At 45.3% G+C, this 21757-nt stretch overlaps 1 protein-coding gene across 10 annotated transcripts in view; it reads left to right on the top strand.

Moving 5' to 3' along the window:
- Positions 1–3863: 3863 nt before the first annotated feature.
- The window catches only part of PIK3R1 (phosphoinositide-3-kinase regulatory subunit 1), a 97333-nt gene continuing 79439 nt past the window's right edge, over positions 3864–21757 (top strand). The window contains exons 1-4 of one of the 10 annotated variants that reach the window (XM_060400341.1): positions 4611–5143; positions 14674–14835; positions 15928–16063; positions 16157–16868. In XM_060400341.1, coding sequence (XP_060256324.1) covers positions 16535–16868 — 334 coding nt within the window. In that variant the 5' untranslated portion in view covers positions 4611–5143; positions 14674–14835; positions 15928–16063; positions 16157–16534. Of the gene's footprint in view, positions 4057–4610; positions 14841–15927; positions 16064–16156; positions 16869–21757 lie in introns of those variants that run through there. The other 9 variants (XM_060400340.1, XM_060400343.1, XM_060400337.1 and 6 more) reach the window with 9 other exon arrangements.

Here is a 21757-nt window from a genome sequence, read left to right as displayed (position 1 = left end):
TATAAACTGGTGGTCATAATTCTTATGTGGCCTAAACCCAGGGTTCAAAAAATGTTGAATGAATTGCCAGCATTTAATAATTGGGAAATCGCCCATAAAAAAAAAAATCTGGATTTCCAACTTCTCTCTGAAAGGCCTGGCAAATCTGGGCTCACATTCCTGCGTGGCCACAGTCAGCTAAACTCTAGTACCAGCTGCTTCCTTTAAGACCAGCCATTTAGGCTCCAGTTTCTCCCCAGTTGGCTTTCCTATGGCACTTGTCCCACCTGGGTCCTTTAAGACAGTGGTTCTTAAACCTGGCTTCAAATACTGGAATCATATGAAGAACTTTAAAAGATATTGATGACTCTGTTCCAACCCCCAAAGATTTTGATATAATCAGTTGTGTAATCCAGGCATTGGGATTTTTATAAGCTCCCCAGGCAATTCCAAAATTGAGGATCGGTCTAAAAGCATCTCAGAGTTGAACTTGCAAAACACCTGGGGACCTTGTTAAAATGCAGGTTGTGATTCAGCAGGTCTGGGATTCTGCATATCTAGCAAGCGCCTACATAGTGCCCGAGCTGCCGGCTATAAGACAAAGGCTTGAAGGCATTTGTTCTTGTTTAATTTTGATTTTGACCCTGAATGACAGACTTAGGTTTCAAGCCTAAAGGAAGTTTATTCTTTTTGTTTGAAATTGTTTATTTATTTATTTCTGGCTCTTCTGGGTCTTTGCTGCTGCGTGTGAGCTTTCTCTAGTTCAGTGAGTGGGGGCTACTCTCTAGCTGCGGTGCACGTGCTTCTCGTTGCACTGGCTTCTCTTGTTGCCGAGTGTAAGCCCAGTAGTTGTGAGGCCCAGGCTTACATGTGCAATCTTCCTGCACCAGGGATTGACTCAGGGCCCCCTGTATTGGCAGGAAGACTCTCAGCCACTGAACCACCAGGGAAGTCCTAACAGAAGCTTGTTCTAGCACTCCTGTCATTGAAGTAGCTGCGGTGATGGTGACAAACGAGAATATCCTACTGGTCCTCTTTGAGGAGGGTACTTCTCAGCTTGCTGTGGGCTCTGAAAGCCTTTCAGTGTTGGGGGTCCTTGACCCCTGTAGGTCTGCCTTCTGAGCCACCTTCACTGTCACCAACCATAATATCATGTCACCACACGATAAATCCTCTCTCCCTTTGGAGAACTGTACCTCCTTTGACATTTTGAGCTCTTTGATGGTGGCACTGCTGCCAGCCACCAGTTCGGCTGTTACCGATTGAACAGTAGTGTTTGCGCATTTATTTGAGCATTTTATTGCAGTGGTTTCAGCTTGCGTCTCCAGATGCCTTAGGCCTGGAGCAATGGTTCTCACACCCTAGCATGCCACTTGGAAGGCATATTAAAACAGATTCACAGGCTCTACCCCCAGTATGTCTATTTCACTGAGGAGGGAATTTGTATTTCCAACAAATTCCCAAGATGTAATGCCATGGCAGATCCAAAGACCTAGAGATGCTCCTGGTCTCACCACATGGCTTCTTAGAACAGTTACATTTTGGGAGTCCAGATAAGATTAGATTAAAGGCAAAAGTTATTTTTAAAAAATCTGAATACTGCTGTTCTGGTGACTTTCACTTTTATTATTCAAGTTAGTAGAAAATGAATAAATATTTGAATATTGGTGAAATGGTGAAGAGGTATCAATTTCATAGAGATGAAACAAAGACTGCTGCTGCTGCTGCTGCTGCTAAGTCGCTTCAGTCGTGTCCGACTCTGTGTGACCCCACAGACGGCAGCCCACCAGGCTCCCCGTCCCTGGGATTCTCCAGGCAAGAACACTGGAGTGGGTTGCCATTTCCTTCTCCATTGCATGAAAGTGAAAAGTGAAAGTGAAGTTGCTCAGTAAGTGTCCGACTCTTCGTGACCCCATGGACTGCAGCCTACCAGGCTCCTCTGTCTATGGGATTTTCCAGGCAAGAGTACTGGAGTGGGTTGCCATTGCCTTCTCCGGAAACAAAGACTAAAATTATTCAATTTACGGAAAGAGAGACATATTGTCCTTCCAGGCAACACTCTATGGACTTACTTTATGTGTTCAAATATGATAGAAAATATATATATATATATACTGGAAATAAGTGGCTGAAGTCTAGAAAAAGCAGCTTGATCAAGGAGTTCATGCTATTTTTAGTTTAGGGAGAATAGAACCCCACTAGAGCAGTATGTAAGTGTCTTTCCAGGAACTCATTATGTAGGAAAGGAGACAGCTGGTAAGGTTTCTTCAGGCCCATGCCTAACAGAAATACAGCAAATGTCATACCAGTTATATCTCAGTTTATTGGACTGGATAAAGTTATTCTGTCACAGGGTGAGGCCCCTCCTTTCATTTATAAAGCTCAATATATGAGGTCCTTCATTTCACAGGATGCATGGGAATGATGTAGCTTGGTAAACTTCATATTTACTTTTAGATGAAGTGGATTCTTACGTAAGTAGGTAGCTGTCTGCTTTTGTATCCCCAGCTCAAGAAGTACGTTGGAATAACAAAAATGCCAGGCCTGAAAAACCTAGAGTAGAACTAAGCTGTCCATCAGAATGTGAATCACCTTTAGGGATGACTGTCTTTCCTAAGGACAGTCAATAAATTTCAGGATATTCTTCCTCTACTTCCATTGTCCATTAAAAATAAAGAAAAGAAAAAAAACAACGGAATTAAAAAAAAAAAAAACCCTGAAAAAAACCCCCCACCAAACTCAAACTTTGACAAAAGTAAATTATTGGTTAAAAAAAAAATAATATTCTTGCAAGGAAATTGGGAACAGGGCTTTAGGGCAAGTCGACTGGGCGGGTGCAGGTCTCGAAACCGCAGAAAGAGGAATCTGGGAAGAGGTTTTTAAAAGGCGGACTATTACGTGTTTTCATGGGCGAAAGAGGAACAGAGGGGGTGGTGGCATCCCATCATACCGTCAGAGGAAGGTTTGTATCAACAGCAGATTTTTCTTGAGCAACTAAAATAATGAGGACTAGCTGAAAAATGTGCATTAAAAAATTAAGAAATTTAAGGAATTCACAGTTCCCGTGAGCTTCCTCCCACCGAGCCACGAGCAACTGCGGTCTGCCTGAGCGACCTACATTTGCTCCGTCATCTCAGGACTGGGAGAGATCAGTCAGCGTGCGCCCTCCTCATGAAACTCTGCCCTTCTGGCGGGCCCTCCTGGTTCCCGGGGACGGCAGTGCCAGCCAGGCTCCTGGAGTTCGAGGCAGGCTGCGGACGCCTGTCCCTCCGGTTCACCCTTTCACCCCTCCTTCACCCCGAGGCGCCACGCGGGGTGGCGCGGCTTTTCCGCCCACCTCCGCGGCCGCACTGGCCAAGCAGAGAACTGCAGAGCCTCCGGCTTTGGCTAGCCTGGAATCCGAGTCCTCCCCGCCCCAGCCCCTGCGCTGGTGGGACGCTGGGGGCTCGAAAGATGCTGGGGTGTGTTTCAAGACACCGCGATTAGAGACGCAGCTTCTAAGTCTGAACTCGTCCTCGGTCTCTCCCAGACCCGCCGCCTCCAGTCTCGAAGACGCCCGGCAGCCGGCTCAGCCCCAGGCGGAGAGCAACCTGGCCGGCCCGGCGGGCGAAAACCCAGAGCACTCGGCGGGGTCGCCCAGGGCATCCCCGCGGCTGGGGGCGGAAAGGGAGCCGGGCCGCAGGAAGGGTCGGCAGGATCCGAGCTCCGCCCAGCTGGCCGCCCGGCTCGCTGGCCGCGCGGTGAATGGCAGCGGCGGAGGGCGCGGTGCCAGCGGAGAGGGGCGGAGCCGCGGGCGCTGGTTGGCGAGGTCTCGGGGGCGGGGCTCGCGGGGCGGGGCCGGAGGCGGGGCCGCTGCCGGGCGCTGGAGCTGCTGGCGCACGGAAAGGAGTCGCGAGCAGCTGGAGCGGAGTTGGAGGAAGCGGCGGCCACGGCTGGCAGCAGTTTGGAGACGGCGAGCTCGGGTCGGGAACGGCTGGCGGATCTGAGCTGGGTCAGGGGCTCATCGGAGCCGTGCGCGCCAGAGGCTGCCGGTGTAGCCTGGGCTCAGCAGAGGAAGGAAGCCGGCCGGTGGGGGAGGTAGGCGGCGGCAGCGGGTCCGGGTGTGTGCTCGGGAGGGGGAGGCGGTGCGTGCGCGCGCGGCCACAGCCGCTCTCTTCCTGTCACCAGCAGCCGCTTCTCCTTCTGCAGAACCGAGCCGGGGGAAGCGAGCCGGCCGCCGTCCTCCCTGCCGCTGGCATCTGCCGCCCTCCGGGCCCCCGCGGGTCCCCTTCTTGGCCAGCGTCCCCGCGTGCTCCCGGCTCCCTCGCGGCTCCCGTTTCCCTGGTCCTCTTCCGAGCGGGGTGTGCGCGCCGCCGGGAGCATTCTTCCCGGGAGTTGCAGGCGAACTCGGGCTTCCGCCACCTCTCCGTCACCGTACACTTTCCTGAGGGTTCCCCCAGTCGCCCGGCTGCAGTTTTCCGGAGCCCTTCGGCGAAGGAGAGCGCCCTGACCGCCGCCTTCGCGTTAGCGGGCCGGATCTCTGCTTTCCCCCGCGCTCTCCGGCTGCACCTGGGTCGCTGCCCGGGGCGGGCGGGGGTCCCAGGAGCTCGCCCGCCGCCCCCGCCCTTCGAAGTTTGCCTCCCTCCTCTTCCGGGGTGGGGGAAGTGTGCCTCGGGGCGGCCGGTCGCTGGGGCCCTAGCTCGGCGTGTGGTGCCGGCCGGGCCTGTGGCAGGTTGTTGGAGGCAGATTTAATGGGGTCTTCGGATAGCCCAGAAATCTAGCTTTTTGTAGCGTGGGGCGAGAGCGGAGGGACCGGCCCCGCAATATGGAGCCGGCTAGAGGGAGCGAGAGAGCGTGCAAGCCCGAGCTGAAAGATCGTGCGGAATTGTCTGGAATCCACAGCTCTCACGCTCACTTCCCAAGGGCAGAAACTGCCCGGCAGATCACAAGACAAAGAGAACAGGAAAGCTCAGGCCAACCGCTTGAGTGCAGAAATGTACTTTGGTAACCAGATTCGATCGTGTAATGAAAGGGTGTGAGCGAAATGGCTGTTACATGTTGAAAGCAGAATGTGTGTGAACTGGATTTGGGGAAATTCTGCTTCTCTGGACGTAGTTTAATATCAGAAAGCTCTCACGTTTACCGTTAATCTCTGGTGTGGCTGCAGCACTGCTGGTATACAAGTGTGAGTTTACTGGGTTTGGGGGTTTGATGACTTTCGAAGCGATAGGGGGTTTTCCGGCCTTTTTTGCCCCCCTCTCCAGTTCTTTCCTCTTTGTCAGTCTGTGCGAAGTACGAATTGATAAAACAGTTCCGGGTTTTGAACGCAGCATTAGATTGTCATTTCAGTTTGATGGGGCTGAAGTTTTAGTTGTTAGGCGGGACATTCACAGTGTAAGTGACCCAGGCATTATGTGAAGTGGGTTCTTTTGCTTTTTTTTTTTTTTTTTCATTAGCTTGTGTTGCCTTTTGGCAACTTTAAAGATGGTTAGGTGTTAGAAAAGGTCAGAATAGGAAGACAGGTTTATCAGTCATCATCAGGAATTTGGTGACTTTGCACAGAAGGGCACAAACATTGAAATCGTTGAAACACACAAATCATTGAAAGAGAGGGAAAAAAGCACTCCTAGCCATAATTTCTTGATAGAGTACACTCTCTTGAAATAAATAGTTTTTTTAAAAGCAGTAGATGATAGTTTTCTTAGGAACAAGAGTTACTTAAGCTTTGGGAAGCAAGTGTTTTGGTCATTCCAGAGAAAATACCCAGAGTTGTTATTATTATTTTTTTTTTTTTTGAGGGATCCCTCTTCAATTTGGAAAGATATGTTTGGTTGAGGATCAGGTTTAAACTGGAAAGGCCTGTGGAGGAGGCTCTCTGCCTTGCAGAAATGCTAGGTTATGTCAACTACTGGCTTCTTTAGCTTTTATATGCCAATTGCAACTAGAGAGTTGTACTTTTTTTTCCATAGAAGTATATAAATTTTTGTGATTGGAAGAAAGTTTTGTATATCTGATACTGGCTTTTAAAGTGGGTTAGGATGTAGCTTTTTAACTTTCATCTTGATCTGGGACCTGTTGTTGTCAGTTGCATAACAGATATTTGCATTGTACACATTACTCTCTGCTGTTTTATCTCCTTTTCTAAAATGATGGTATCACTGTGTCTTTTCACCTCTGATGCTGAGAGCCGACATGAAAAAAGCATTTCATTTTCCATTGATTAATTGTATTGTCTTTCTCTAGCTGTGTCTTTAAATTTATTAAGAACGGTAAACCCCTAAAGTATTAAGTTGATTTGGGAAATAGAAGTGGTACAATAAGTCATAGGTGATATGTATTTTGCTTACTGACAGTGATGGTGGTAGTGCAAATTTATCTGCTGGAAATGTTAAATGCACCTTGGCTGGTTATCGAGGGTTTTGTATTTTCATGCAAGCCTGCTCCACTTACTCAGATTTTGTGTTCTTAAAAGTTTTGTTCATATCTTTAAGTAAAATTTCATGAATGCCATATAATTCTTAGGCTAGTATGTTGGTCAAAATCTTTCTTAGGTATTTTAAGGGAGTATTCTAAAAAGACATCTAATCTGAAAGGTTGTCCACTTGCTCATTAAAACAGGAACAATTCTAGTTCAGCTCGCATTGTGTTTGCATTTTGTCATATGCAAAGTCAATTTTAGTGAATAAAGAGATGGTCAATGAGCAGATTTAAAAAAAAATATTTCATGGTCAGGTAGAATATTGAAAGCTAAGATCCTGTTTGCATTTGGTGTTTTGCTTTTAATTCTCCCACAACTGAGGCATACACAATGCAGAAGAAAAGGGGAAGTGCCTTTTTTTAGTATATTATACATTTAGACAGGCTCCCCACAGCTCTTCTGTATTTTGGAGGACACAGGAATTTGCCAGTGAAGCCAAGAGAATAGAGTGTCCTAGTGAAGCCCTCAGAAGCCCTTACTTATCAATGGAAGGAAGGGGATATCACCTTAGAAGGCAAGGCATAATATCAATTATATGACAGCTTTTAATAAAAAACTTAGCCTGTAATTCATTCTTGAGATATTCATCCTATTCTTTTTTCCACCCGCCCCTCTGTATCCCGGTCTCCTCCACCTACACCCTAATGTGATTACCTGCCATGATTCTCCCAACGCTCTTACTAGAATTACTTGCTTAAGAAAGTGGCAGTTAGAGGCAATTTCACATACATGATGCCAAAGCAGCTGAAAATAGATTGTAATTACTGCTACCCATGTCTGTTTGGGTGATGTTAGGGTTTTTGTGTATTTATTTGAAAGGATAGAGTGAGTGTAATATACCTTTTGCTTAAAAAAAAAAATCCTAGTATAAAAACATCTTGGAGATTTTATCCTTCCAGCATTGTTTTCCTTGAAGTATATCTATACATATGTGCTCCCCACCCCCACTGCCCCCCACCTCCTGCACCTGTAGTCAAAACGGTGTTCATGTTAATAATCACCCCAGAGAGTATTGCAGTCATAGAAGTCTGGCAGAAGGGAGGAGAGAGTGAAGAAAGGGAGGTGCCAGGCTGGACCCCTCTCCCTCACTGGACTTCAGTGGTCCAGCCCTGAGCTCAGCCTTAGGAGCTAGGGCTATAACAGGAGCAGCCACTGCTTTCAGTCCCTGGAGAAGTGTGTGAGTGGGATCACCTGTTTTCCTTTGAAGGCAGCTAGGAAGCAGCCACCACAGCTTCCTGGAGAGGAGTTTTGTCCCCTAACTCCACCCCCTGCCTCTTACCACCCTCTCGCACAGCCCTGGCCTCTCCCAGGTCTCCTCAGCCCTGACCTCTATAGAGCCACCCTCTGCCCCAGGACTAGATGGACAAAGTCCACAAGCAACCCTTATCTGTCTATCTATTTACTCTGAAAAGGACTTAAAGAAACAGAGTTTTATTTTGGCTAGCTTCAGGAATCTTTCTGTACAGTTTGCAGAGTTTAGAAACAGTGCCAAAGAAAAATTCTTGGCAAATGTTTCTAGTTTTAAATAGAAATTGTATAAGTGGCAATCAATGCTAATAATAATGATAGGATATACAATACTGCTGCTACAGTTGTGATTTACTAGCTGTCTGACCTGAGGCACATTATTTAACTTCTCTGTGCTCATTCTCCTATCTGTAAAATGGAGATGATAAACCGTACCCAGAATGCAAGGATTAAATGAGTTGATGTATACAAAACTAGAAGGACAGTGCCTGGCCCCTAGTACGCACTGTGTCGGTGTTAATTCTATTAAGCTCTGATTATCAAGACCAGAGCTCAGTCTCTGTATAAATAATTTCCTTTCATCTTCATAATAAACAGTGGCACAGAGAGGTTTAAGAGACTTGGTCAAGTTGGAAAATCTAGGACCCAGTGGGGACAAGCATCTTTGAGTGTGAAGTCCAGTGCTTACACTCACCTGCTTGCTGAGAATTTTCCACAGTAACATCCTATTTTCGCAAGAGGAGAGACGCTAGAGTGTCTTTTTCCGCCCTGCCATTCCAGGGCAGCCTCCTCTCAGGGCTTCCTTGCCCTGGGTGATGCAGAGAACTGGAATGGTCCACCCCAGGGCCTTTTCTGGGTTCTAGGATGTTTCTCAGACTCTGGAAGCTGCAGCCTCCCTGTGATGACCGTTGAGCCTGAGAAATGCGTCCAGCTGGGGCTGTGTTTCTGCGCCTCCAGCAGTGCTGGCGCCATCCCATCGCTTTGGTTTCTGGAGAGCCCCATGTCCTTGTTGTTTGACCAGGGCTTGTCCAGTCCCCACACACCCAGCCCCCAGAGGGCCTGTGGGCAGGAGGCGTGGCTCACATGCCCAGCTCCCCCCGAGCATGGCAGCCTGGTGCTCATTCTGGTTGGTTTGAAAAATGAATGGAGATACTTGAGGTCACTCATTTGGGGCTTCATCCCAGCCCTTCATTTTATTTTAATTGAGATGAAATTCTCACCCCATAAAATTTTACCCTGAGCCCAGCACTTTAGGTTGAAATTCATTATTTTTAGTAGGAAAATTTGATTTTCATGATTTCCAGGATACCATATTTGAAAGGGGAAAAGATTTTTAGATGATGATTAGATGATTAATTCTGTTTTTTAAAAGAGCGATGTGAGTTTAGGTAGGGAGCTTGCCCTACTGAAGATGAAAGGATGAATTGTAGGGCTGGGGGCCCAAGAATTGATCCGTAGCTTTGCAGCTGGATTGAAGGTCTGTCTTGTTCTGAGAACCAGGACCAAACAGCTGATTTCATGGCAAGGTAGAATCACACGATCAGGATATATTCTTGGTTTATTTTAAGTGATTTGAAAATATTCTTTATTCCTGCCTCCCCACCAAGATTGCTAAACCTCTGTCCTTTGTAAATGGGAATGAGTAAGTCAACAAAGTCAGAGGACTTTTCAAAGAGTTGTGTTTGGTTCTTTGCCCAAATGCCTGTGGGTTAGAGGGTTAAATTGAAAATTTACTTTCAAGCAGTTGTACGTTAAGAAGTCATGGATAGCTACTTGTGGGGCATCAGAAACAACTTTATTCTGAGGAACAGAATGAGAATTGGTCAGTATTTTAGCAGAGAAAAAATCTGCCTTCATTGCAGGCAGTCTATAAAAGGCTTCAAAGAGAGGAGCAAAATAATTCCTGTGAGGGAACTTTTGAACTGTTTCATATGATGTTCTAATAAGAGTAACTTAATTTGTTATTTGTTCCTAGGTTTTCTTTATAGCTTTTGTTACAGTAACTCAGGTTATGCACTGGCTTAGAGCCTATGTCATAAAACTGCCTCAGTTATTTGAAAACAGTAATTATGAATAGTGGATACTGTTGTTTAATTGCTAAGTCATGTCTGACTCTTTGCGACCCCATGGACTGTAGCCTGTCAGGCTTCTCTGTCCATGGAATTTACCAGGCAAGAATACTGGAGTCGGTTGCCCTTTCCTTCTCTAGGGGATCTTCCCAACTCAGGGATCGAACCTGCATCTCCTGCAATGCAGGCAGATTCTTTACCATCTGGGATGCAAGGGAAGCCCCATGGTGGATATTATCTGCATATAAAAACCTAAACTATGGAAATAATTCCAATGGAACTGAGTGGAAATAGTTCAATGGACAGGTGCACGTAGCCAAAGAGGTTAAAGATACAAGCTTGTGAATCTGGGGAATGTATAGTTTGGGCTCCACACTGACCACAGGCGAGTAATCTAGGCACTACCAGTGTCCGAGGTTGCAGAGATTTCTGCTGTGCTGGGGCAAACCTGAAGGTGAAAGAAAGAGAACTTGCCAGTCCTCTAAACATGATCTCCCCAGTGACTGTGGATGATGATTTACATCTCTCTCCCCCACCACCCAGCAGGGACTGAGTTGTCAGAAGTTGTGCAGTGACAGGACTGGGGTAGCAGCAGGAGGCATTTAGGTGACAGAAGCTGAAGCTTGTAGAGCAGAAATGGACAGGATTCCAGAAGAGGGCAGCCTTGCCATTGCCTTCTCCATTCTAGAAGTTGGGTGCCCAATATTTGATTCACCCCTTTATGAACTTGTTTGGCAAGGATGCATCTCAGTGAAGTCTCTTTGGGAGAAAATCTGCATGGTCCAGGATGCTGAGTCTCAGACTTGAGGGCACTCCTGCTGAGTTATAAAGGCTTCTCTATGTGCAGGTGGTTTTTTTTTTTTGTGAAAGAGCTACAGATACTGCCAGTAAGGCCACTATCACAGAGAGTAAAAAGCAGACTGTCAAGATGAGTTTGAGAGGTTTGAGTATGCAGGCAGGGGGTCTACGTGGATGACCTTATTGACATATCTGGCCATCCATGGGCATCCAGGGAAACTGTTTGAGCAGCAGGTTTTAGAATGTTATAAGTGATGACTCTGGAGCCAGACTGCCTGGATCTGAACTCCAGTTTTACCTGTCACTTGCTGAGCATTGTCATGGCCAAGATATCACAGCCAAGACACAAAGTCTCTGCACCTCATTTCCTCTTGCGTAAAGTGAGAATGTTCATAGTACCCACCTCATGGTTACTGACTCATGTTAATACACATATCAGTCAGTCAGTTCAGTCACTCAGTCGGGTCCAACTCTTGGCTACCCCATGTATCGCAGCACACCAGGCCTCCCTGTCCATCACCAACTCCCGGAGTTCACTCAGACTCACGTCCATCGAGTCCGTGATGCCATCCAGCCATCTCATCCTCTGTCATCCCCTTCTCCTCCTGCCCCCAATCCCTTCCAGCATCAGTTGACTCTTTGCCAGAGAGTCAACTTTTCGCATGAGGTGACCAAAGTATTGGAGTTTCAGCTTTAGCGTCATTCCTTCCAATGAACACCCAGAACTGATCTCCTTTAGGATGGACTGGTTAGATTTCCTTGCAGTCCAAGGGGCTCTCAAGAGTTTTCTCCAACACCACAGTTTTCAAAAGCATCAATTCTTTGGTGCTCACCTTTCTTCACAGTCCAACTCTTACATCCATACATCACCACTGGAAAAACCATAGCCTTGACTAGACGGACCTTTTTTGGCAAAGTAGTCTCTGCTTTTCAATATGCTATCTAGGTTGGTCATAACCCTCCTTCCAAGGAGTAAGTGTCTTTTAATTTCATGGCTGCAGTCACCATCTGCAGGGATTTTAGAGCCCCCCAAAAGAAAGTCTGACACTGTTTCCACTGTTTCCCCATCTGTTTCCCATGAAGTGATGGGACCAGATGCTATGATCTTCGTTTTCTGAATGTTGAGCTTTAAGCCAACTTTTTCACTCTCCTCTTTCACTTTTATCAAGAGGCTTTTTAGTTCCTCTTCACTTTCTGCCATAAGGGTGGTGTCATCTGCATATCTGAGGTTATTGATATTTCTCCCAGCAATCTTGATTCCAGCTTGTGTTTCTTCCAGCCCAGCATTTCTCATGATGTACTCCGCATAGAAGTTAAATAAGCAGGGTGACAATATACAGCCTTGACGTACTCCTTTTCCTACTTGGAACCAGTCTGTCGTTCCATGTCCAATTCTAACTGTTGCTTCCTGACCCGCATATAGGTTTCTCAAGAGGCAGGTCAGGTGGTCTGGTATTCCCATCTCTTTCAGAATTTTCCACAGTTTATTGTGATCCACACAGTCTAGCTCCCAATAAATATTTGATGGTGATGGCTGAATGGGTTAATACATCTGTAGCTCCCAGTATTAGATGACGACCATGACGGCAATGAAATGGCAATCCACTCCAGTGCTCTTGCCTGGAAAAGCCCATAGACAGAGGAGCCTGGTAGGCTACAGTCCATGGGGTCGCAAAGAGTCGGTCAAGACTGAGCGACTTCCCTTTCACATTCATGACGACAGTGACATCGTTTAAATGGGCGTGGCCATCAGGAGAGAGTGTAAGGTGTGCAGCAGAGAAGCCACGTGCTTCCTCCCTCTAGCCAAGGCCTCTCTGTACCTCTCCGTAGGATGCCCTTCACGTGCCCCCCAGATGGCTAGGCAGGTCTCCCTCTTAATTGCTCTCCACTCACTTAATTGCCACTGAATCATGGCTGGCCTTGGATTGTTTTCATTGGTCTTTCTGGCCTTGATGGTGGAGTCCCAGAAGATAAGAGTAGTGTGTGTTACTTGCAGCCCTAGAGTCATAGAAGATCTGGGGATTTTTTTTTTTTTTTTTTTGGTTGAGGGCCCAGAATTCTGCACAAGATTCTGACACACAAAATAAGGTGGTTCTTACAAATGGTGAGGATGGGGGGCTTTGTAGAGACAAGTCTCCGGCATGTAAGGCGAGGATTGTTATTGCTGCTCTAGAGTCTAGTAGTTGCTAGAGTCTTAGGGTTCCCTGGTGGATCAGAGGTTAAAGTGTCTGCCTGCAATGCAGGAGACCTGGGTTCGATCCCTGGGTTGGGAAGATCCCCTGGAGAAGGCAATGGCACCGCACTCCAGTATTCTTGCCTGGAGAATCCCATGGGCGGAGGAACCTGGTGGGCTACAGTCCATGAGGTCCCAAAGAGTTGGACACGACTGAGCGACTTCACTTCACTTTTACTTCACCAGGGTTCCTCAGGGTTCTTTATCTCTTTGCAGGGATTTAGCTTCAGGCTAGTGTTAACATAGTTTTTAGGTTTATACAACCTTGAGCAGACTTAGAGGCTTTTCGTACTACAGTGTCCCCCTGGTGCAGGACATGCATAGCTGCAGAGATATGTCATGAGCAAGGCTTGGCGATTTACTGAGGCTTTTTAGAGGGGAGAGGAGGAGTTGCAGGGGGCAGGGAAGAAGAGAGAGAGGGATCATTATACTGCTCATTCTGTTAAGAATCTCACCAAACTGGCCTTCTGGGTTGTTGAAACAGGAAGCCATAGGCAGCAGCTGGCGGAAAGATCTACCCAGCCTTCTAGTTGAGGATTTTCCTCCCCCCAAAAAGACATAAATTGCCAGGAAAAGCTAAGAAAAATTTCAAGGCAAATTTGGAGGAATTAAATTATTCTTAGGCATATTGCCTGGTTTCCAGGCATTTAGGGATATGTAAATTTCCATGTTCTTTAGAGTTCTGTGTCTCATTTGTAACAGAGTACATTAGTACTAAAAATGGGATTTGCTAGTTCTACATTTTCGTGTGAATTTATGCAGTGAATATTTAATTTGATTCTGGATCTGGCAAAAGGAGAGGCTGTCTTCAAACATAACATAGTTTATTTTTCTCATATGCTCTGCTGGCTGTTTTAATGTTTTTTTCCTCTGCTGACTGAAATACAAAGTAGAATACTACCCCAAATTAATATTCTTGCTACACAAAGATCTCCAGTGTTTGTTTTTGCTTCTTTTAATATGTAACTCTCCTAAGAGTGTTATTGTATTACAGCTAAGAGGCTTTAGCCATGTAAAGTTGAATGCTTTACACTTCTGAATGCCAGCATAACAATTAATCTGTGATTAGATTTTGTTTCTTAAGATGCCTGCACCGCAGAGTGCCTATGATATTAAACTTCCGAGGGGTTCTACTCTTGAAAACTTACAAAAGCTCTCTTTGACATAGCACACCGACATTGTGAGGCTATTGTTTTTATTGCTTTATTGTTCAGCCAGCTTAACTGAAACCTTGAGTTTGCTTTTCCTCTTTATGACCAAGATAACCTGGAGAAATGACCGTGGGGCGCGTAGTGTGTCCGAGTGCACGCTGTTCTCTGTTGTTCTAGTGGCAATCCAAGCTGCTTACTGCCTCTCTTAAGAGAGTCTCTTGACTCTCCAAGCCCTCTGCCTCCACTAGTTAAAAAAAGAAGAAACTTGCATTTCCTCCTCCACTGAACTGTCTTCATAGAGTGATCTGCAGCAGCTATCTGCTTTCTCTTTATTCCTTAACTCCTTAAAGGCGTGCTGCAAAGTCCACAGGGTTGCAGAGTCGACACAATTTAGCAACTGAACAGCAACAGATCCTCTATACCATTAGACTAGAGTGGCTTGCTCTGCTTTTCTGCCATGCGTCCATCGGACGCAGCCCTGGGGTGACCTCGCCCTGTCTATTTTACATTCCCAGAGGCCTCTGCAGGATTTAGTCTTAGAGATCACCCTTTTCTACCTGAACCCTCTTACCCCTTATTTCCAGGGCATGACCTTGTCTCCAGACCTTGACTTTCCCATTTCAGCAGCATTCAGTGAGCCTCAATGTTTTGACCTTGGATTTTTTTTTTAACTTTTAATTTTTTTTTTTTTTTCTGAGTTCCTACATTCCATTGAGTTTGCCCATGTCTTATTTGCAGCTGGTTACCAAACTTCAGGTGTGTTCCCTGTCCTGAATCACAGACCAGGTTTTCAGCTACTCACATGTGGGTTTGGATGCTCAGCATCACTTCTAGCCCACCAAGGCCTCCTGGCTTCCCTTTGCCTGATACTGGTATCTACGGTCTTCTCATGAACTCAGGGTCAGGTACCCTTTTTGCTTTCTCTTTTTTAAAAAAAATAATGTATCACTTTTATTGCTTTTTAATATCAGACAGTAATAACCTTTGGGATAAAGGAGAAAGTGGGAAGGAGAGAGCATTTTTCCTTTTTATTTTGTACTTTTCTGTATAGTTTATGCTTTCTACTTTGCTTTTTTTTCCTTGGAAGGTACCAGCAAAATGACCTATGTTCTGGTATTATATACTAAATTTTTGTGTCTTTTTTATTTCTTTGTATTACCACATGCTAATATGTTGCTAAACAGACACACACACAAGTAAATATTTCTTGATTATCTGACTTCATGTAGAAATGAGTTCTAAAATAGTGGATGGAGTAGCTGATCTCTAAGCCCCAGTAGTCGACAGTGCCTTGAACTTTCGCTCAGCTCTCGAGGCTGGGAAGAGCCCTTCCTCTTGGCTTCTCTGCCGTCCTGTTCCTCATCTTGCTGTGGTCTCTCTGTCTCCCCCACTGGGATGCAGTATCCCAGTCTTGCGTGCTTCTCTCTCTCCATCCCTTTTTCAGTGCTGCCATGCCCCCCCACCTCTTTGTCCCTTTTCAGTTCCCACCTCTCCACGCCTTCTCCTGCCACTTTGGTTCATGCCCTCATGCCCACTTGCCCAGACGGCTGCAGAACGCCTTGCCTGGCTCTCCTCTTCTGTCTCTGTGACAGCCCCTCTCATGCATCAAGATTCGATTGAAATTCTTCACGTGTAACCCTGATCCTGTCCGTCCCCTTTCTCCAAGCCTTTTCCTGGCTCCCCATTGCAGATAGCATGACTCATGAACTCGCCACAGGCATGCGTGGCGTCATACCACCCCTGCTTATCTTTCTAACTCGGATCCGATGCCTCCTCTTGGGCTTCACACATACTGGACTGCCTGTTCTGGCTCTTCCCAGAAGGTGACGCGTGCCCCCTCACAGCTCCACCTAAGTTCTTGCCACATGTTCTGTCTTCAGATGCCTGCAGTGAGATGGGGCTCGCCCCTGCTTGAACTCCCTAGCATTCAGTCTCTGCTCTCTTAGGACACGTACCTCATGTCATGCTTCCTTGTGTCCCTCCTTGTCTCAGAGATGCTGCCACGTGCCAGCACCCCTCTCAGCCTGCCGAGCATTCTTAGAAAGCAGGGACCGCCTGCCTCCCTCGTCTTTGTTGTGTATACCGTGGGAAGTGCGAGCACGCCGGCCTGCGTCCTTCTGCCCGATTGGTTAAGTACTTGTTGAATGGCAGTCCAAGCCCAGACTCACGCAGATGGCCCAAGCGTGCTGCTCATTCATAAGCCTTGCTTTCCCTCTGCTAGGTGCAGCTCGCATGTGGTGTGCCACCGTCAACGACAGATGGGCCGCGTGACAAGAGTGTCAGAAAGGATCGGGCCTCGCCGGGGGAGTCAGCCGGGAGTCGGCGTGTTGACGAGTCGCTGAAGAGGAGGCTGGTGGGGGCACCGTGGCCACAGAGGAGGAGAGCCTTGACTTCAGTCACACCCTTCATGGAGGACAGATGGACGGCCGGATGGCCAATCACCTCTCCTCCTAAACCTTTGGAGATTGATGCTTTGTCCCCTGCTGGAGGTGTATCAGGAGCCTTGGCACACACTCTGAATTCACTTCCTGGAGAAACGTCAGGGTAGACTGCAGTGTGCAGCCAGCCTCAGCCATTGCATGGTCTCAGGTGTGCAGCCATGAGTGCTGAGGGGTACCAGTACCGGGCGCTGTACGACTATAAAAAGGAGCGGGAAGAAGACATTGACTTGCACCTGGGGGACATATTGACTGTGAACAAAGGGTCCTTAGTCGCTCTTGGATTCAGTGATGGACAGGAAGCCAAGCCTGAAGAAATTGGCTGGTTAAATGGCTATAACGAGACGACAGGGGAGAGGGGAGACTTTCCGGGAACTTACGTAGAATATATTGGAAGGAAAAAGATCTCGCCTCCCACACCAAAGCCCCGGCCACCTCGACCCCTTCCTGTTGCCCCAGGTCCTTCAAAAACTGAAGCCGACAGTGAGCAACAAGGTCAGTATTGATGAGTGATTGCTTCAAGACTCCTTTTTTTTTTTAAAGGAAAAGTCTCAGATTGGTTGGGCTGGGCTAAAATGCTCTGGGCAGAAATTGTTTTAGCAGCTTTACTTGAATTTACAAACAGTGCATAAAAGTTGGTTAGTTATTACATGGCTAGAAATCTGTGTTCGTGGGGTGGAGGGTTGTTATAAAAAATAGGACATGATGTCTGAGAACCTGTTTAGTGAATGTTTCTGAACACGATTATTAGAGTCACTGTGGAATCAAACACCTATTGCATTCTTATTCATGTAATTGGTACCGTATATCCAAATAATCATTAGGGGAAAGTAGAGGGTAAGGTTAATGTAAGTATATTTAATGGAAAATGATCTTCATGGAAAATGGAGAGAGTAATAAAATGACCACAGCACTCAGCAGAGAAGAAACTGTTGTTTTTATAACCTGGTGTCTGCCTCTTGGTTTCTTCTCCAGGAGTACTGGCTGAAGCTGAAACTCGATCCTGTAGTTAGTATAGATGCACAGGGAACCTCTTGCTGCCTGGGTCATGTCATCTGTTCATGAGAAAAAAAGAAGCCACTGAATGTTTTTCTCAAGTGGAAACCACCTTGATCCAAACCCACTCATGGTTTTTTTTTTTTTTTTTTTTCCTTTATATAATTTCATTTATTTATTTTTGGCTGTACTGGGTCTTCCTTTTCCCTAGTTGTGGCCAAAGGGGGCTACTCCTTAGGTGCATTGCTCGGGCTTCTCGTTGTGGTGGCTTCTCATGTTGCAGAGCACAGGCTCTAGGGGCTTTAATAACTGTGGTTCCCCAGTCTCTAGAATGCGGGCTCAATACTTGAGGCACATGGACTTAGTTGCTCCGAGGCGTGTGGGATCTTCCCAAACCAGGGATCGAACTCGTGTCTCCTGCATTGGCAGCCGGGTTCTTTACAACTGAGCCACCAGGGAAACCCCAAAACCCGCTCATTGTTGATGGGAGATGGTCCCCACTTCAACTTCGAGCACAGCTATTCCTTAGGTGTTTCACAGGGACAAGCCTTTTGCTGCTTTGCTGTTAACAGCATTGTCAAATCATTTCTTCACTAGTAAATCTCAAGTGTTATTCCCCCTGTATAATCTTTTGCCCATAGACAGAGAAAGGTATGGAAAGATGTGTTTCTAATGGGTGGACTCAACTGCAGTAGTTATTTGTCAAGTAAAACTGACTCTGTATTTCTGGATAAGCTCCTGGTACTCTTGTGTCTTCTTTAACATCGACTTATTCTAGCTCAAATGAATGACGTACCAAAAGTGAAGAAGCAGAATACAGGGGTAAATAGAATTGGGACTATTTCATAAAAGTCAAGGAACTCCCTAAAGGTACTGGAAGAGAAGAGCTTTTCTCTTCCATCCCAACCCAATAAGGATACTTGTTTTATAAACATTATACCATTTGTTGGAAGTAATGCCCAAATGATACATTTAACTCGACAGTTCAAAGCAATAGTTTTTCTTTCTAGATAACTCAAAAAAGCTTGACACATACACATGTAATTTTGTCAACCATTGTGTTTCTTGCATAGTTTCACTTAGCTGGGGTGGGGTGGGGAGGTGTGGAGGGAGGTAGGTGATAATTGTTTCTTTTTTCCTACCAACTACATATTCTTCATTTGACTTTTGATATTTTAAGTTAGAGACACTTCCTTATATGGAGACTAATTCAAAAGGGAAAAAAACTAAATTTCTCTCAGCATATGAAAGATTCAGTCAGTTCAGTCGCTTAGTCCTGTCTGACTCTTTGCAACCCCATGGACTGCAGCACGCCAGGCCTCCCTTGTCCATCACCAACTCCCAGAGCTTACTCAAACTCGCGTCCATCTAGTCAGTGATGCCATCCAATCATCTTATCCTCTGTCATCCCCTTCTCCTGCCCTCAGTCTTTCCCAGCATCAGAGTCTTTTCAAATGAATCAGATTTTCGCATTAGGTGGCCAAAGTATTGGAGCTTCAGCTTCAGTATCAGTCCTTCCAATGAATATTCAGGACTGATTTCCTTTAGGATTAACTGGTTGGATCTCCTTGCAGTCCAAGGGACTCTCAAGAGTCTTTTTCAACACCACAGTTAAGAAGCATCAATTCTTTGGCCCTCAGCTTTCTTTATAGTCCAACTCTCATCATCCATACATCTCTACTGGAAAAACCATAGCTTTGAATAGCTGGACCTTTGTTGGCAAAGTAATGTCTCTGCTTTTTAATATGTTTTCTAGGTTTAATATGTATGTCTAGGTTATAGTTTTTCTTCCAAGGAACAAGCATCTTTTAATTTCATGGCTACAGTCACCATCTGCAGTGATTTTGGAGCCCAAGAAAATAATGTCGGTCACTGTTTCCATCGTTGGCCCCATCTATTTGCCGTGAAGTGATGGAATTGGATGCCATGATCTTAATTTTTTGAATGTTGAGTTTTAAGCCAGCTTTTTCACTTTCCTCTTTCACTTTCATCAAGAGGCGCTTTAGTTCCTCTTCACTTTCTGCCATAAGGGTAGTATCATCTGCATATCTGAGGTTATTGATATTTTTCCTGGCAGTCTTGATTCCAGCTTGTGTTTCATCCAGCCTGGCATTTCTCATGATGTGCTCTGCATATAAGTTAAAGAAACAGGGTGACAGTATATAGCCTTTTTTTTTTTTTTTTGGCCAACACTTATATTTTCCTGTTTTTTTATTTAATATAAATTTATTTATTTTAATTGGAGGCTAATTACTTTACAATATTGTATTAGTTTTGCCATACATTGACATGAATCCACCACAGGTGTACATGTGTTCCCCATCCTGAACGCCCCCTCCCACCTCCCTCCCCATCCCCTCCCTCTGGGTCATCCCAGTGCACCAGCCCCAAGCATCCTGTATCATGCATCAAACCTGGACTGGCGATCTGTTTCACATATGATAATATACATGTTTCAGTGCCATTCTCACAAATCATCCCACCCTCCAAAGACCCATCCAAAAGACTGTTCTATGCATCTGTGTCTCTTTTGCTGTCTCGCATACAGGGTTATTGTTACCATTTTTCTAAATTCCATATATATGCGTTATTATACTGTATTGGTATTTTTCTTTCTGGCTTACTTCAATCTGTATAATAGGCTCCAGTTTCATCCACCTCATTAGAACTGATTCAAATGTATTCTTTTTAATGGCTGAGTAATACTCCATTGTGTATATGTACCACAGCTTTCTTATCCATTCATCTGCTGATGGACATCTAGGTTGCTTCCATGTCCTGGCTATTATAAACAGTGCTGCAATGAACACTGGGGTACACGTGTCTCTTTCGATTCTGGTTTCCTTGGTGTGTATGCCCAGCAGTGGGATTGCTCGGTCATAAGGCAGTTCTATTTCCAGTTTTTAAGGAATCTCCACACTGTTCTCCATAGTGGCTGTACTAGTTTGCATTCCCATCAACAGTGTAAGAGGGTTCCCTTTTCTCCACACCCTCTCCAGCATTTATTCCTTGTAGGCTTTCGGATAGCAGCCATTCTGACTGGTGTGAAATGGTACCTCATTGTGTTTTTGATTTGCATTTCTCTGATAATGAGTGATGTTGAGCATCTTTTCATGTGTTTGTTAGCCATCCATATGTCTTCCTTGGAGAAATGTCTGTTTAGTTCTTTGGCCCATTTTTTGATTGGGTTGTTTATTTTTCTGGAATTGAGCTGCAGGAGTTGCTTGTATATTTTTGAGATTAATTCTTTGTCAGTTGCTTTGTTTGCTATTATTTTCTCCCATTCTGAAGGCTATCTTTTCACCTTGCTTAGAGTTTCCTTTGTTGTGCAGAAGCTTTTAATTTTAATTAGGTCCCATTTGTTTATTTTTGCTTTTACTTCCAATATTCTGGGAGGTGGGTCATAGAGGATCCTGCTGTGATTTATGTTGGAGAGTGTTATACCCATTCCTCTAGGAGTCTTACAGTTTCTGGTCTTAGGTTTAGATCTTTAATCCATTTTGGGTTTATTTTTGTGTATGGTGTTAGAAAGTGTTCTTGTTTCATTCTTTTACAAGTGGTTGACCAGTTTTCCCAGCACCACTTCCTAAAGAGATTGTCTTTTCTCCATTGTGTATTCTTGCCTCCTTTGTCAAAGATAAGGTGTCCATAGGTGCTGGATTTATCTCTGGGCTTTCTGTTTTGTTCCATTGATCTATATTTCTGTCTATGTGCCAGTACCATACTGTCTTGATGACTGTGGCTTTGTAGTAGAGCCTGAAGTCAGGCAGGTTGATTTCTCCAGTTCCATTCTTCTTTCTCAAGATTGCTTTGGCTATTCGAGGTTTTTTGTATTTCCATACAAATTGTGAAATTAGTTGTTCTAGCTCTGTGAAAAATACCGTTGGTAGCTTGATAGGGATTGCATTGAATCTATAGATTGCTTTGGGTAGTATACTCATTTTCACTATATTGATCCTTCCAATCCATGAACACGGTATATTTCTCCATCTATTTGTGTCCTCTTTGATTTCTTTTATAGTTTTATAGTTTCCTGTATATAGGTCTTTTGTTTCTTCAGGTAGATATATTCCTAAGTATTTTATTCTCTTTGTTGGAATTGTTTCCTTAATTTCTCTATTTTCTCATTATTAGTGTATAGGAATGCAAGGGATTTCTGTGTGTTGATTTTATATCCTGCAACTTTACTATATTCATTGATTAGCTCTAGTAATTTTCTGGTGGAGTCTTTAGGGTTTTCTATGTAGAGGATCATGTCATCTGCAAATAGTGAGAGTTTTACTTCTTCTTTTCCAATCTGGATTCCTTTTATTTCTCTTTCTGCTCTGATTGCTGTGACCAAAACTTCCAAAACTATGTTGAATAGTAGTGGTGAGAGTGGGCACCCA

This window comes from Ovis aries, chromosome 16 (assembly GCF_016772045.2).
Source record: "Ovis aries strain OAR_USU_Benz2616 breed Rambouillet chromosome 16, ARS-UI_Ramb_v3.0, whole genome shotgun sequence".
Taxonomy (NCBI): domain Eukaryota; kingdom Metazoa; phylum Chordata; class Mammalia; order Artiodactyla; family Bovidae; genus Ovis; species Ovis aries.
Note: the sequence above shows the minus strand (reverse complement) of the source record. Positions and strands in the feature narration are given on the sequence as shown.